The sequence below is a fragment of the Squalius cephalus genome (assembly GCF_949319135.1).
Source record: "Squalius cephalus genome assembly, chromosome: 15".
Classification (NCBI taxonomy): Eukaryota; Metazoa; Chordata; class Actinopteri; order Cypriniformes; family Leuciscidae; genus Squalius; species Squalius cephalus.
In genome coordinates this window covers 3,301,182-3,318,090 of record NC_137136.1, presented here as the reverse complement: position 1 = coordinate 3,318,090, position 16,909 = coordinate 3,301,182, and the positions used below count along the sequence as shown (strand labels likewise).

Genomic DNA, 16,909 nt, shown 5'->3' with positions numbered 1-16,909 from the left:
TGACACAAAATGACAACTGCAAATCCACGTTTCACTGCCTGGAGTCGTTATTTCTGTGAATTGCAGCGATTCATTTGCTTCTCTTTGCTGTAGCTTTCGATAGTCTGTATAAATACTTCTCAGATTTCTTTGTCAAATCTATTTGTACAGTCAATCTCAAAGCTCTTTCGCATTTTAGATGTGTTGTGTGTGTTTTTCGCGGCATTCACGCTGAAAACCAATGCTACTACTTAGTCTTTTGCCACTCAGTGGGCGTAACCGCAGTCACTCCGGCCGACAGTGACGTCACACACATCTCCTCTCATTCCCTCCTCTCATGGTTGAGTAACCCGAGACGTTTGAGCTGGATTGGTTTAGAGGGTGGGCTCTTCAGGGCGAGACAACGTTTATAAGAATGAAACTTAGTGACTCAGCAGATCATTCTTTCACCTCTGACACATCGGGAAACATCATCGCTCCTGGCTGCTAAAAAACCTCTAGGTAGTGCTTGAATAGTTCAGATTTTTTACATTACACTTATGTACATGTAATGATGAAAATGATGCAAAAACTGCTGTTCTAGTGCTGTACTGTCATATGAAAGATAATGCATGGATTTATGTTTTTCTTAGACAAGCATGTGATGTTGTTAATATAGGAAAGGACAACTGAACTGAGCAATGCTCTGTTTGGGATTTTCATATTGTTATGCTGATCATCTCTCTCTCTCTCTTACTTTCTAGCTTGTGAAAATGGAGCCTTTGACTGCAGCAAACACACAGTTCTCCCTCAACCTGTTCAAGAAGATCAGCGGAGGAAACGCATCAGGAAATGTGTTCTTCTCTCCTGTCAGCATCTCCTCGGCTCTGGCCATGGTGTCACTCGGTGCAAGAGGAAATACAGCAGATCAGATGATTAAGGTGATCTCACACAATATACTTTTAAAAGAGGGTGACGAGAGAGTAGACTGAGACAGAGGGACCAGGAAGTGATGCAAGCCTTTTATTGTTTTATAATGTTTGCTGGGGTGCACTTATGATGTTAATAGGATTTTTACATACAAAAAATTGTCATCATTTATATATAAAAGGCATTTTTTCTACCCTTTCTTTTTCTTCTTCTTCCTCTTGTTAATGGCCGCTCACTCAATAGTATTATCACCACATACTGTATCTTGTGAGACTTCAGTGTAAACGCCCACAGCTGAGTATTACATGTGGGACTCTATCGTAAACGTTTACCACGTTTTTACTATTACAGCTCTCAAGGTTAATTAATCGTGTTGTTTGTTGAAATTATATTTAGATAGCGTATATAGGCAGGTAGATAGCGTATATTGATGGCAAAAGTGCACACATCCTTCACTAAAGCAGAAGTACAGATACTCATGTTTCTACGGAGCCCCTAAAGGGACGTGGTGGTCCACTCATTTAATTATCAAAGGCCTGAGGGCCAAAATCAACAAAGAATGTGTTTGACATCATCAGTTCTTCACTGTCTTTTCTAGTACATTTGAAACTATTCTAATGAGCATTTGAGTTGTGCATTCACAATATATGTTTAAGTTATCTTTATTAACTCTACCATATCAATGTTGTGTAGGTCCTGGGCTTTAACAATGAACCACCAATGATGCAGCAAACCCAGAATCCTCAGACTCCTGCTGAACTCAAGGTTTTGTATGAATATTTACATCAAACACTAACCCAGTTAACAGGGAACGTTCTCAGAACTTTAGCTGACATTCTGTCAAGGTTCTGTTGCATGAACAGCTGTATTTACTGTAGAGATGCATGTAAAAACACAAGGTGAAATCCAGCATAAACTTATTCTCAATTTCAAACTTACTCTTACAAATATAATTTATTTCATGTTTTTGCAGCACTTTAGTTTCAGCGAAAATGTCTTTTCAAGGACCATGCTTGGCTTCATGGGTTCTTGAGTTGAGCTTTATAGTAACAATATCAAACCAACCAGTTCAAATCACTGCTCAAAGTGAACAATGTCCATTTGTATTTTAGAGAAGATCAAGGACTTGGTGCCACAGGGAGCCATCGATGGGATGACGAAACTGGTTTTGGTGAACGCCATCTACTTTAAAGGAAACTGGGAGATGAAATTCCCAAAGGAAGCCACCAGAGATGGGCAGTTTAAGCTGAACAAGGTGAGATTTCATGCCAGGGATGGAAATTAACTTTTTTGTCCACCGGCCACTGTGGCTGGTGGATTTCAAAATCTACCAGCCACTCAATGTTTTCACCAGCCACTTTCTTGTTTTTAACCGCCAATGTGAAACTGCATGTGAAAATTAATACCACTTAAAAATGAAAATTCTGTCATCAAATACTCACCCTCATGTTGTTTCAAACCTGTATGAATTTCTTTCTTCTGCTGAACAGAAAGGAAGATATTTAGAAGAATATCAGTAACCAGACAGTTTCTGGGTCCCATTGACTTCCATAGTAGGAAAAAAATATACCATGGAAGTCAATCAGACCAGAAACTGTCTGGTTACTGACATTCTTCTAAATATCTTCCTTTCTGTTCAGGTTTGAAACAACATGAGGGTGAATATATGATGACAGAATTTTCATTTTAAAGTGGAGTATCCCTAAAAGCAGTTTATTTAATCTCAAGTCTCAATGAAATACTGACATTTTCTATTTCTCTCTTATACACTCTTTCTCTCTTATATATATATATATATATATATATATATATATATATATATATATATATAGTGCCGTCGCAGGTGGGGTGCCAGGCCCTGTGCGAACTTGAAATGCGAGGCCCTGCTCTTTGATGTGGATGCTCAATTGCGCATGAATAACAGTCACACGGACGGACGTAGCTGTTCTAGTTCTATTGCACGCATAATCTCGCTGCAATACGTTTTTATCAAGTAGAATAATACAGCATAATCATGCACATCTCAGAGTCAGCTATGACTTTTTGCTATTTATTTCAGAGGGGAAAAAAATCAAATGTGCAACGAGGGGCTTTACATCAAGTCAGCTCGAGAATTTTCATGTGAATACATAAATAGATCCGCCTATGTTAGTAACGTGTGTTTTAATGGTCCAGTGGTAGAACTTTCGCCTATCGTGTCAGAGGTTCTCGGTTCTAGTCCGCCCTCGTATAGTATTTTTTTTTTTATCGTATAGTTTTTTTCCTCATCAAAACCGATTATGTTCATCAGTGGTTGTATATCAAGCAGGGACACATTTGTGTGGATTATGTTTGGTTATTTCACCAGAACGAATAGAGTATCCGCAACGGATTGAAGCGCGCGTCCGAGTGAAGTTAGTGCGGTGTGTGCGCGAGCCACACGAGAAAACACTGTATCCGCGCCACTGATCGCAGCGGCAACGAGCACTTTGATCACTTGATTTAAAAAACATTTCAGCGCTAGATCGTCTCTTATTTAAAAAAACGAACGAAATGAATGCTCTGCCAGTTAACTGGAGATGTTTTATTTGTAGAATTGTTATATTCGCGCCGCGAGATGTTTTAAAAAGTGGTGGGGACAAAAAAAAAAGTAATGTAACAAAAAACAAAAAAAAAACCAGCAGGATTGCGAGGCCCCCTAGTGGCGCGAGGCCCTGTGCGGTTGTACAGTTCGCACAGTCTATGCGACGGCTCTGTATATATATATATATTTCTCTTTTTTACCTGGATGTGGCATTTGGATGATTCGTGGTCTTTTATGGCTTCCAGTTTTACGTTTTTAGTCCCAACAATGAAACTATTCGGCCCTGTTTACACGAGAACGCTCGCGGGTGCAAACGTAAAAATATTTTATCAGATGTGCCTTTCGTTTAGACGGCGACGGCGTTTTTGGGCTTAAAAACGCAAAAAAGTGAAACACCCTCCAGAGTGGAAATCTTAAAAACGCTCCACCGTCGCGTTCCCGTCGGTGCGTATAGCGCGTCCGGCACGAGTGATTTCAATGTTAAGTTAAGGCAAAGATGTTTTCTCTGCAGACCTCTTAACCAGCTCTTAACGCCCGCGATGTAACGCCACATTTTTTTTTTTTTTTCTAAAAGTGTCCGCCGTCTGTGTGAAACAGTATGCTATTTTTATTTACCCGCCACGGTGGCCGGTAGGTGAAGCGAGTTTACCCGCCACAACACAAAATCACCCGCATTTGGCTGGTGGCGGGTGCTAATTTCCATCCCTGTTTCATGCTCTTTTTAAAATAAATTTTAGCAGTCATGATGAAATCTGAGGGGTTATAATGTGTTTCCATTAATGCTTGGCAGAATCAAACTAAACCATTGAAGATGATGTATCGAAAGGAGGACTTTCCTCTGGCCTTCATCCCAGAGATCAACAGTCAGGTTCTGGAGCTGCCGTATGACGGGAATAATCTCAGTATGTTGATCATCCTTCCTAACGAGATGGAAGACGACACCACTGGCCTTCAGAAGGTGATTTGAATGCTTAATTAGCCAGCCGTGACCAGCCAGATGTTTACTTGTGGAGCAGTTTTCATTTTGACTATTTCAACTATTCATCTGACATGTCTCTCTAATTATCCAGCTTGAAAAGGCACTGACCTACGAGAAGCTCATGGAATGGACCAAACCAGAAGACATGCGTCAACAAGAGGTTGAAGTGTCTCTGCCCATATTCAAGATGGAGGAAACCTACGACATGAAGAGTCTTCTGATCAGCATGGGAATGGAGGATGTTTTCGACTCGCAGAAGGTGAATCTTTCAGGCATGTCCTCCAACAACGACCTGGTGGTGTCGAAGGTGATCCATAAAGCCTTTGTTGAAGTCAACGAGGAAGGAACCGAAGCGGCTGCAGCCACCGGTGTCGTCATGAAGTGTTTGTGTTATATCCAACCTGGTCTCACAGGATTCCGTGAAATGTCCACGGGCCCTTAACTCAAAATCCGTGGAGCCATCACGGAATCGCCCCAAATTCCGTGATGCGGCCACGGATATAACTCCAACGCAAGTCAATGACACTGACCTTCCGTGGTCCACACACGGATACCCGTTTCAATGACTGAATACAGAACTCACTCAACGGACGTGCTTTCTCATTTGGAAACGCCACATTTGAAGTATTTGTTTCTTTTCCGACATCAAATGCCATAATGACGTTAACCTGTCTGTTATTGTAGCTATTGCATTGTCCTGTCATCATAAAATTTCAGTTAGCCTAACCAAAGTCCCGTGATGGCACCACGGACCGCAACAACGGACCTCATAATGGACGATGTAATGTTTCTGGCTTGTTTAGGAACTTATAAGCTTTAGGTCAACTGTGTTGCAATGGCATGTAATTAACTTGACATTTTGTCTCGTCCTGTCATCATAAAATCCAGTTTGATGGCGTTTTACACCTTGCTCGCTTGGCTAGTCAGAACTAAAATCTGTGATAGGAGCACGGAGTGAGTCTGTGGTGAGACCACGGATAACTCCAACGCAAGTCAATGACACTCATCTTCCGTGGTCCACACACGGATATTTGTTTCAATGACAAATAACAGATCTCACTCAATGGACGTGCTTTCTCATTTGGAAACACAACATTTTAAGTAGGCTATTTATTTTTTTTAACACCAAATACTATAAAGACGTTAACCTCTCTGTTATTGTAGCTATTGGATTGTCCTGCCATCATAAAAATTCAGTTTGATTCTGTTAGCCAAACTCAAGTCCCGTGATGGCACCACGGACCTCAACAACCTGACCTGATCACTGGATGTTGTAATGTTGCTCACTTGTTTAAACACTTAAAAGCTTTATGTCGACTGTGTTGCAATGGCATGTAATTTAGTTGACATTTTGTCTTGTCTTGTCATCATAAAATCCAGTTTGATGGCGTTTTACACCTATTGCTTGCTTGGCTATAGTCAGATCTAAAATCTGTGATTGGAGCACGGAGTGAGTCAGTGGTGAGACCACGGATAACTCCAAGGCAAGTCGACTCACGTCAGTTCGTGATATGGTCACGTAATTTAATCTATTGATTCGTGCCACGTTTATTTATTCGTTTTATTTATTTACGTTTATATTTTCGTACACTACCAGCACGTTTTTTAAACTAATGTATTGTCAATGGGAAGCGTCTTTCGTGATCACAGCACTTTCTGCCTGTCGGCTGCAGCAGAGAATCTGTTTAATCATTTACGAGATCTTATCTTATCATGCTTTATGTATTTTTAATGTTATTATTTCGGTCTTATTGCCAGGGAAGCTGGATTGCTTTGCTGTTTATTGATATTTTTTAAATTATATTTTATCAGTAGGAAATCGCGCTGAAGAAGTCTCGTTCCGAATACATCGCGATATTTGGCATTAGGTCACGTGTCGTGTGTCAGATGTTGGTAAGTAGTAAATACCTAAATACGTTGTCTTAATAATGTGTATATTCTGTCTTTCCTGTTTGTCGATATTAATCTGCCATTATATCTGCCATCTCCACGGAGACTTTGCGTTTCATTGCTTTCTAATTCAAAATAGGGTGATTAAACACTGCCTGTCACGTGACGTGCTATAGGCCTAGATATTCATATCAGATTAAAAATAGTACAATTAGTTCCAAAGCTGTTTTTGTAGTAGAAGCACAGTAAAAACAACACTTACCATGCTTTTACCACAGTAACATTAGTTTTACTGTGATAAGTGTAGTAAAAAGACAGTAATCACAAAACTTACCATGCTTTTACCACACTATTGGTAGATTTAATGTGATACTTATTGTAAATGCACAGCAATCACAACACTTACCATGCTTTACCACAGTAACCCTAGTTTTACTGTGATAGGTGTGGTAAAAGGACAGTAACCACAAAACTTACCACGCTTTAAACCTCAGCAACCTTAGTTTTACTGTGATTGGTGTAGCAAAGGACAGTAATCACAAAACTGACCATGCTTTTACCTCAGTATTGATAGTTTTAAAGTGATATTTGTTGTAAATGCATATTAACCACAACACTTGCCATGCTTTTAATGCTTTACAATGTAACATCCAACATTTGTTAGGTATATCAGTACTTTTTCCTTTAAATAATCCTATATATTATACATAATGATATTTTCTTTTCTCTTTTTTCAGCTGAAAAGACCAAAAGGGCCTTTCGGACTCAGTCAGCCCATTATTGTTGGAGGAGAAGTAAACGGAGGAGACAGACAGCTGCAAAGGGAAATATTCACAATGGTGTGTATGTGTTGGTTTTAACCCTAAATCAAACATTTTATCAAGCATTTGTTGTTTCTTAACTTTTCTCACAAAACCCATAGCCCAATCAGTACGAACATAGTCTGAAAGTCTTAATAATTCACAAGATTTAACAAGTTGTCAAATTCGTATGATACTCGTACATATTTGTATACTCGTACACAATCCTGCAGCTTTTACTCCTAGTGCTGTCATTGGCTTCTGCCTCAATTCCTGTCCATATTTATCACGATATTTCAGTTGCGCCACTTCTTGGAAAGTTGTCGGATGTCACACACACTGTCAGAAAGTTTATATTAATTGCAAATTGGTCCCCGTCTGTTAATGTTCCAGTGATACATGCTGTCTCTCCACACCTCATAACCTACCTCTGTTTGCAAGAGTGTAAAAGCTTATCTGACTTGTCACATGACATCAGATACTCGATTATTTTGTCATAATCAGATCAGTTACACTGCTGATAACTGTCCCGTTTGCATGTAAATCGTTTTCATATGATTATTGCTTGCTATTAAAGACATACTTTTATTTATAGAAATGCCCACATATCAGTGAACTTATAACATAAAAACGCTTTTAACATTTAATTATGCAACACTCTTTACAGAAAACATATCCTACAGTTATAAACTGACTATTTGTAAGTAATGTATTAAAATTACCTTCCTTTCTGTTTTGCAGGATTACTAGTCCTTTTTGTTAAAGCTCTACCAATATCAAACTCAACCCTCACAAGAGCTACTAGTGAGTCGCAGCGAATCTTGCCGTGATCAGCCCTTCCCAGGTGAAGTTTCTAGAATATTGCAATCAGTATTTACTCATCAAATGTTCTCTCCTGAATCATATGGTAAATTACTTATTTATAACTGTCTTAATTTATGTTTCAAGAACAATAGTAATTGCACATAGAGTAAGTCGAAACTTTCTTGTTTTACAGCAGAGAAGGAAGACCAGTCCTTATATCAACGCAAGCTAATCGAATAAGTCCTTTGTTTCGGGTGAGGAAGGAACATCTGGTGCCCAAAGGAGACAGAAAAGTGTGCGAGTCCATTGGTATGTCTTGTATTGAAACCATGCTGTAATATGTAGTACATCATTTGATGTTGACAATTTTACATTGTACAGGTTATCACTTGGTTTTTGACCAAGTGAAGCTCTTGAAACAATTGACAGAAGAGTATGTTGTCTGGAAAGAAATAAAGCATCACTGGCAAAGGCTCAAAAGAGACCATGCCTTTCTAAAAGATCTTTTAAAATAGGCTGCTGTTGATATGGGTAAAACGGTTTTTGTTCAGTACTTAGCTTATATTATGTGCTGCAATATTATATATATATATATATATGTATGTATATATATATATATATATATATATGTGTGTATATATATATATATATATATATATATATATATATATATATATATATATATATATATATATATATATATAATACTTCAATGTGTATAATATATCATGTACTGACTGCTGCTTTGTAAATTTATGTAAGGAACAGGCAACTCTGGCCCATTTGCGTTCTCCTTTTTGAGGTTGAGAGTCAACCTCCAACCCTAATCGAGCACATCTGAAAATTTTAACCAAAGTCTTCAAGTTTATTTCTAGACAATAGGCAGGAGGGTTTGAGGTCGGAGCTAAACCTGCAGGACAGTGGACGCTGAGGGCCAGAGTAAACCATCACTGCTTTAAATAACGCAGAACATAAGCTGACCCGACTGTCCATTAAACAAATTCATTTGAATGGTTTCTGTTTTTTGTTTTACTTTCAGACCAGGACTGGAGAACGCCTGACAGTGGGATGTTGAGACTTCTTCCTCTGGTTGAGAAAAAGCTACACCACATCAGTGATCGCATCTTCTGTTCTTCAACTGAACAAACTGTTTAGACGAGGAAGAAGAACACGATAGAGACGTACAGGGAAGAGCAAGAAACCAGTTTAGCTGTGATAATGAATCATTATTTTCCAACACAATATCAAATCTGTTTTCTGTATCATAGGTGACTAAATATGATTATCTGGCACTCGTTTTGTGGCTTCAGCAGCTGTGAATGGATTCATATGATGTTAATGTATTTTTGAAGACACATTTTTATTTATCTTGAATCTCATTTTTCTTTATGCTACTTTATCAACTTTATGCTTTGTCCTCCAATAAAGTGTTTAATAAAGTATGGTGACTATTGTGTATTGAAAGTGGTGTTTGGTACAGTAAATATAAATTTTTATTTGAGAAATTTTAATTTCTTATTTCTTTAGTTTAATTAACCCTTGTGTGGTGTTCATATTTTTGTTATTCAGCCAGTGTTCGTGGGTCTGGTGGACCCGCTGCATTTTTTGGTTTTTAATTCAACATAATCAAACAATTTATGTTAAAATACTCAACAGATGTTTACTTCATCCCAATTACAAGCATTATAAACAGCCTTTATGGTTAATATTTCCTCTTTAGCTTTGTGAGATCACATTTGAGAATTGCAGCCTTGTGCGGGAACGGCAGGGGTAGAAACAAAACTCACTTTTGCACTCACACTCTCTCACACTTCAAATCTCTCTCACACATACACACGCAACACACACACACACACACTCACACACACACAATAACAGCAAGCCCTGACAGGAGGACAGAGTATAGGTAAACAGGACCTAAAAATTTCCACACTTTTATTAGCCCCCGGGTCCAGTGGACCCGAACATCCTTTGTGTAATATAAATGTGTAGGGGGGGTGTACAGTGTGTGGTCATTGATCAAATGTGTTCTGATATATGTTCTTCACAGAAAATGAGCTAAGGCCAATGAGTCTGAGGTTGAAAAAATAATTAATCGTATAATTTTTCTTTTGATAAAAAATGAAAACGGGTCCAACAGACCCGAACACCATACAAGGGTTCATTTAAAAATAACTACATATAATTAATAACTTATAAATAACTACATATAACTAATGACCATGATTCTTTTACTTGGGACATAAAAAATGTAGATCTGGTTTATGATATTTGGGACAACAATGCAACAAATGTTGCACATACTGTACTTGCATGTATGCCAGTTAGCAGTGAAATAAAAGGAAGCTATAATGAAGTGAATGCACCTGCATGAAGAGGCTGCAGTGGGCTATCTTGCTATAAATACTTAACACTTAATTGAAGATGATCCATGTTGATCATTCTAGTACATCTACTACTGCTTTTCAGTTGAAAGCATATATCACTGATGTCAGGCATATAAGCAGCAATCAGAGGGGGTGAAAAGGAAATGTTGGCACTGTTTTTTTGTTGTTTTACTGAATGGTGCATTACCCTTGTGTAATAGTAATAGTGTGTGTAGATCTGTGTAGATTATACTGCCCTTCCACCCCCAGGGGCCCAGCAACGGCCCCCAGAAGAGCAAACAAATGCACATTTCAAATGACTGTAACTCAAAGTTCGGTTAATGTATCAAAGAGAAAATCAGCTGGACAACTACTTATGCTATGTTTAATAAATAATGTTGGCCACAGTTTTCAGACATATATGGAAAGCTGGCATAAAGGTTATTTTTAAAGTGCTCACAGTAAAATATAAAATTTCAGCCTGTCCCTCATATATGTCATAAAGGTTTGCACAATGAACAAATTTAGATATCCAGTTGTCCATTAAATATATTATTTATTTAACATTTATTGTTTTATTACTAAACGTTTTAAACTACATTACCCAGATGTCTCTGTCATTCTATCAATGAAACAGGAAGCATGGAGCTGTAGTTCATTGAAATGTGCAGACATGCTTAGGGTTAGGGTTAGGATCTCGGTAAAGGAGTAATTTCTCACAACATAGAGACACTTTATAGTTAGCTTAATGTATAACTAACGTAATAATAACATCAAACCATACTTTGTAACATGAAGCGCCGTTTTATATGGGTTAAAACGATAGTCCAATCACAGCGAGCTCTGCGATAAAGTCACAGCCAATAACAACACAGCTGAACAGATGCGTCACACTTACATGCCCATTTATGGTAAATGATGACAGATCTCTTCTGGTTCCGGCTGCAGGGATAGATACCTTAAATATTTTATATTTAGGCTGTTAAACATGTATTCCTTCTAATTAAATTATAAAACTTGTATTTAAAAACAAAATACTCCTTTGTGTGGTTACCATCCAAAAACGAGGTCACATGATCAATGACACAAATTTGCTCATTTGATTAGACTGATGCATAAATACATTTGAAAGAGAAACTTTTTTCTAAGCAATGTCCTACAGCAGGGTAGTTTTGCAGTATTTTAATTAAAGATAATTACATGTTCTAAAGTGCTTCTAACATTTACAGTGTATGTATAGTATATTAAAGGTATATCATATCATTATATTCATATAAATGTAACAAAAGCACAATGAATGGACACAATTTTGAAAGCTTATTCCAATATTTAATGTCAAACTGTTTAAAGACATATGTAGCGCCAAAACTACTGCACAACAGTATAAAAAAATCAGTTAATTAAATATCCAGATACAATCTATTATAGTGACACATACATTAACATTAAAAAATTGCTATGATGAAGTTATATATTTACAAACCAAGAGATGAGATTCAACTTTGTTATGTGAAAATACATTTGTTTCTTCGCTTTAAAGAACAAATAGGCAAAAACATAAGCACAACATTTTACATTCTCAACTTTCATTCTATATCCCTGTGATTATTGGTCACTAAATGTAACTATGCAATGATTATGTCCTTTAGCAAAACACCTGATGAGCACTGACCCTTTTTTATAAAGGCATTAGGCAGAAATCAAGTACAGTTTATGAAGCTGAAAGAGAAAACAAAATGCTTTAATAATATGGAAAAAGATAAATCACTATTTTCAAAATTGGTTCAGCATAATCAAAGAGATCACGAGGAGGAGTGGGACTTCACATGAAGACTTTCAGAAACTGAGACAGAGCAAAGGCTGCATCTCGCTGGACACATCCTACACATTCCCAAACAACACCACCCAAACACAGTGATGAAGTGGACACCACCAGGAGGATGCAGGAGACAGGGAAGACCAAGGAAGACACGGAGACAGATGTTTCACGAAGATCTGAAGAATGTCAGTGTCCCATGGGAAGATGTGAAGAACTTGGCCACGGATCGAATACGCTGGAGGACACTTGTTGCCCAATGTGCCCAGCACAGCACTTGATGACATTGTGAGTTTATCCATAACTGTAGGATATGTTTTCTGTAAAGAGTGTTGCATAATTAAATGTTAAAAGCGTTTTTATGTTATAAGTTCACTGATATGTGGGCATTTCTATGAATAAAATTATGTCTTTAATAGCAAGCAATAATCATATGAAAACGATTTACATGCAAACGGGACAGTTATCAGCAGTGTAACTGATCTGGTTATGACAAAATAATCGAGTATCTGATGTCATGTGACAAGTCAGATAAGCTTTTACACTCTTGCAAACAGAGGTAGGTTATGAGGTGTGGAGAGACAGCATGTATCACTGGAACATTAACAGACGGGGACCAATTTGCAATTAATATAAACTTTCTGACAGTGTGTGTGACATCCGACAACTTTCCAAGAAGTGGCGCAACTGAAATATCGTGATAAATATGGACAGGAATTGAGGCAGAAGCCAATGACAGCACTAGGAGTAAAAGCTGCAGGATTGTGTACGAGTATACAAATATGTACGAGTATCATACGAATTTGACAACTTGTTAAATCTTGTGAATTATTAAGACTTTCAGACTATGTTCGTACTGATTGGGCTATGGGTTTTGTGAGAAAAGTTAAGAAACAACAAATGCTTGATAAAATGTTTGATTTAGGGTTAAAACCAACACATACACACCATTGTGAATATTTCCCTTTGCAGCTGTCCGTCTCCTCCGTTTACTTCTCCTCCAACAATAATGGGCTGACTGAGTCCGAAAGGCCCTTTTGGTCTTTTCAGCTGAAAAAAGAGAAAAGAAAATATCATTATGTATAATATATAGGATTATTTAAAGGAAAAAGTACTGATATACCTTACAAATGTTGGATGTTACATTGTAAAGCATTAAAAGCATGGCAAGTGTTGTGGTTAATATGCATTTACAACAAATATCACTTTAAAACTATCAATACTGAGGTAAAAGCATGGTCAGTTTTGTGATTACTGTCCTTTGCTACACCAATCACAGTAAAACTAAGGTTGCTGAGGTTTAAAGCGTGGTAAGTTTTGTGGTTACTGTCCTTTTACCACACCTATCACAGTAAAACTAGGGTTACTGTGGTAAAGCATGGTAAGTGTTGTGATTGCTGTGCATTTACAATAAGTATCACATTAAATCTACCAATAGTGTGGTAAAAGCATGGTAAGTTTTGTGATTACTGTCTTTTTACTACACTTATCACAGTAAAACTAATGTTACTGTGGTAAAAGCATGGTAAGTGTTGTTTTTACTGTGCTTCTACTACAAAAACAGCTTTGGAACTAATTGTACTATTTTTAATCTGATATGAATATGTAGGCCTATAGCACGTCACGTGACAGGCAGTGTTTAATCACCCTATTTTGAATTAGAAAGCAATGAAACGCAAAGTCTCCGTGGAGATGGCAGATATAATGGCAGATTAATATCGACAAACAGGAAAGACAGAATATACACATTATTAAGACAACGTATTTAGGTATTTACTACTTACCAACATCTGACACACGACACGTGACCTAATGCCAAATATCGCGATGTATTCGGAACGAGACTTCTTCAGCGCGATTTCCTACTGATAAAATATAATTTAAAAAATATCAATAAACAGCAAAGCAATCCAGCTTCCCTGGCAATAAGACCGAAATAATAACATTAAAAAATACATAAAGCATGATAAGATAAGATCTCGTAAATGATTAAACAGATTCTCTGCTGCAGCCGACAGGCAGAAAGTGCTGTGATCACGAAAGACGCTTCCCATTGACAATACATTAGTTTAAAAAACGTGCTGGTAGTGTACGAAAATATAAACGTAAATAAATAAAACGAATAAATAAACGTGGCACGAATCAATAGATTAAATTACGTGACCATATCACGAACTGACGTGAGACGACTTGCCTTGGAGTTATCCGTGGTCTCACCACTGACTCACTCCGTGCTCCAATCACAGATTTTAGATCTGACTATAGCCAAGCAAGCAATAGGTGTAAAACGCCATCAAACTGGATTTTATGATGACAAGACAAGACAAAATGTCAACTAAATTACATGCCATTGCAACACAGTCGACATAAAGCTTTTAAGTGTTTAAACAAGTGAGCAACATTACAACATCCAGTGATCAGGTCAGGTTGTTGAGGTCCGTGGTGCCATCACGGGACTTGAGTTTGGCTAACAGAATCAAACTGAATTTTTATGATGGCAGGACAATCCAATAGCTACAATAACAGAGAGGTTAACGTCTTTATAGTATTTGGTGTTGGAAAATAAATAGCCTACTTAAAATGTTGTGTTTCCAAATGAGAAAGCACGTCCATTGAGTGAGATCTGTTATTTGTCATTGAAACAAATATCCGTGTGTGGACCACGGAAGATGAGTGTCATTGACTTGCGTTGGAGTTATCCGTGGTCTCACCACAGACTCACTCCGTGCTCCTATCACAGATTTTAGTTCTGACTAGCCAAGCGAGCAAGGTGTAAAACGCCATCAAGCTGGATTTTATGATGACAGGACGAGACAAAATGTCAAGTTATTTACATGCCATTGCAACACAGTTGACCTAAAGCTTATAAGTTCCTAAACAAGCCAGAAACATTACATCGTCCATTAGTGAGGTCCGTTGTTGCGGTCCGTGGTGCCATCACGGGACTTTGGTTAGGCTAACTGAAATTGTATGATGACAGGACAATGCAATAGCTACAATAACAGACAGGTTAACGTCATTATGGCATTTGATGTTGGAAAAGAAACAAATACTTCAAATGTGGCGTTTCCAAATGAGAAAGCACGTCCGTTGAGTGAGTTCTGTATTCCGTCATTGAAACGGGTATCCGTGTGTGGACCACGGAAGGTCAGTGTCATTGACTTGCGTTGGAGTTATATCCGTGGCCGCATCACGGAATTTGGGGCGATTCCGTGATGGCTCCACGGATTTTGAGTTAAGGGCCCGTGGACATTTCACGGAATCCTGTGAGACCAGGTTGTTATATCAGCCCGCAGGTCTTCAACGCAGACCATCCTTTCCTTTTCTTCATCCGACACAATCCGACCAAGAGCATTTTGTTTTACGGACGCTTCTGCTCTCCATGAGTGAGTCCTGCTGCATGAGACGCTTCCAGCTAGTTTAGGTGGTGATTTGGTTAAAATGAGTAGGAGAGACTCGGGACAACTTCTACAAGTCAAAACAGTTTAAGAAAAATTGATATGTGCCAACAGATCTTTTACAGTTTGCAGGAGAAAGACTTATTTAATTAAAGCTACACTGTGTGATATTTTCCCCCATCTAGCGGTGAAATTGTATATGACTACCCAGTGAATATTAGTTTCTGTTCCTTTCAATTCCGAGGGCGTTTTAACTCCTACGGTGGCCGTATTATTCCAAGATTAACATCGACTTCACAAAAATTGCGCCTTTAAAACTATTCATCACCTGTGATCCGTCGCAGCACAGATTTATGTTACAAGGTAAACAATACTTTTTCACCATTGACGCGAGGAAAAGTAACGCAAGTTATACTAGAGGTCGTTCTGGTGTTATGCACAACCATGCTATGGTTAGACAAGCAACTATAAAACTTCGAATTTACACAAATACGCTGAATTACCTGTCGAGAAGAAAGCAGGCAACTTCGGCGTCCGTTTTAAAATCTTTGCTCCTCATGAGCTCTTTCCATCTGGGAAAAGTTACTCCAGTATTGACTTTGGTCTTGCTGATTTGCCTGTCGCGTTGACGTTTTAATTCTCCCTTTCGCTTCCTTGGCGACTCTGTTACACATCCTTGAAAATAGGCGTGATCCTCCATCTTCAGCAATCTTTCAAATCTGCCGGCAGTCGCAAGTAATCTCCCCCTCGCATTCGTCACGGTGTCACTGAGTGTAAAAACGCGAAAGGCGAAGCTTGAATTTCCAGGTATGTCCCTCTTTGGCGAATGTATTTTCAAGATGGAGGCGCAACATGGCTGCCACCATTCGAGCGACTCACTCGTATGTATTATAAATGGCAGATTCTACGCTTACGAGAATACTTTATTAGTTGGTGGAAGTAATTACACATGAATGAGCACATATACTATTGATAGAACAAAGTTTTTTTTTGCTAAGTTACAAAGTGTAGCTTTAATAATAAAATTTTACAAAAATGATTTTGCTTCAAACACAAATTAATCCTACTAGGTTAAGTGGGACCTGCATTACAATTATTTGAAATACATTAATTCCTAATCATTTTAGATCAGGGTTATTATCGTTAACTAAAACCATAAATGTTACTTGAAAAAAAAAAACATTTAGTTTAAGTTGAAGTAGGCTACTCAAATAATTAAAAATGACAATGTACACAACAAAATTACGAAAACTTTAAAATGCAAACAAAATAGCCTATAATAAAAAGGAAATCTAATTGAAAATATTACCAAAAACTATAATAGTGTATCAATGATAAATGTTACAAACTGCTCGGATACGCAAAGTCTGAGGATCCAAAGGCAGTAGTTTATTAAAGGGTAATC

At 37.9% G+C, this 16,909-nt stretch overlaps 1 protein-coding gene and 1 long non-coding RNA gene across 2 annotated transcripts; both read left to right on the top strand.

The window, feature by feature from the left end:
- The first annotated feature begins 203 nt into the window (after positions 1-203).
- Positions 204-15,961, top strand: LOC307172638 (leukocyte elastase inhibitor-like). Its single transcript, XM_079895176.1, has 7 exons — positions 204-480; positions 723-899; positions 1,582-1,653; positions 2,003-2,143; positions 4,242-4,409; positions 4,522-4,811; positions 15,378-15,961. Exons 2-7 carry the CDS (start codon positions 732-734, stop codon positions 15,490-15,492), a joined length of 954 nt encoding a protein of 317 aa, XP_079751302.1. The 5' UTR covers positions 204-480; positions 723-731; the 3' UTR covers positions 15,493-15,961.
- Positions 6,099-9,385, top strand: LOC307172371. The gene is made up of 4 exons (XR_013823698.1): positions 6,099-7,159; positions 7,862-7,964; positions 8,121-8,233; positions 8,964-9,385. It is a non-coding gene; the product is annotated as an uncharacterized lncRNA (long non-coding RNA).
- Positions 15,962-16,909: the final 948 nt, after the last annotated feature.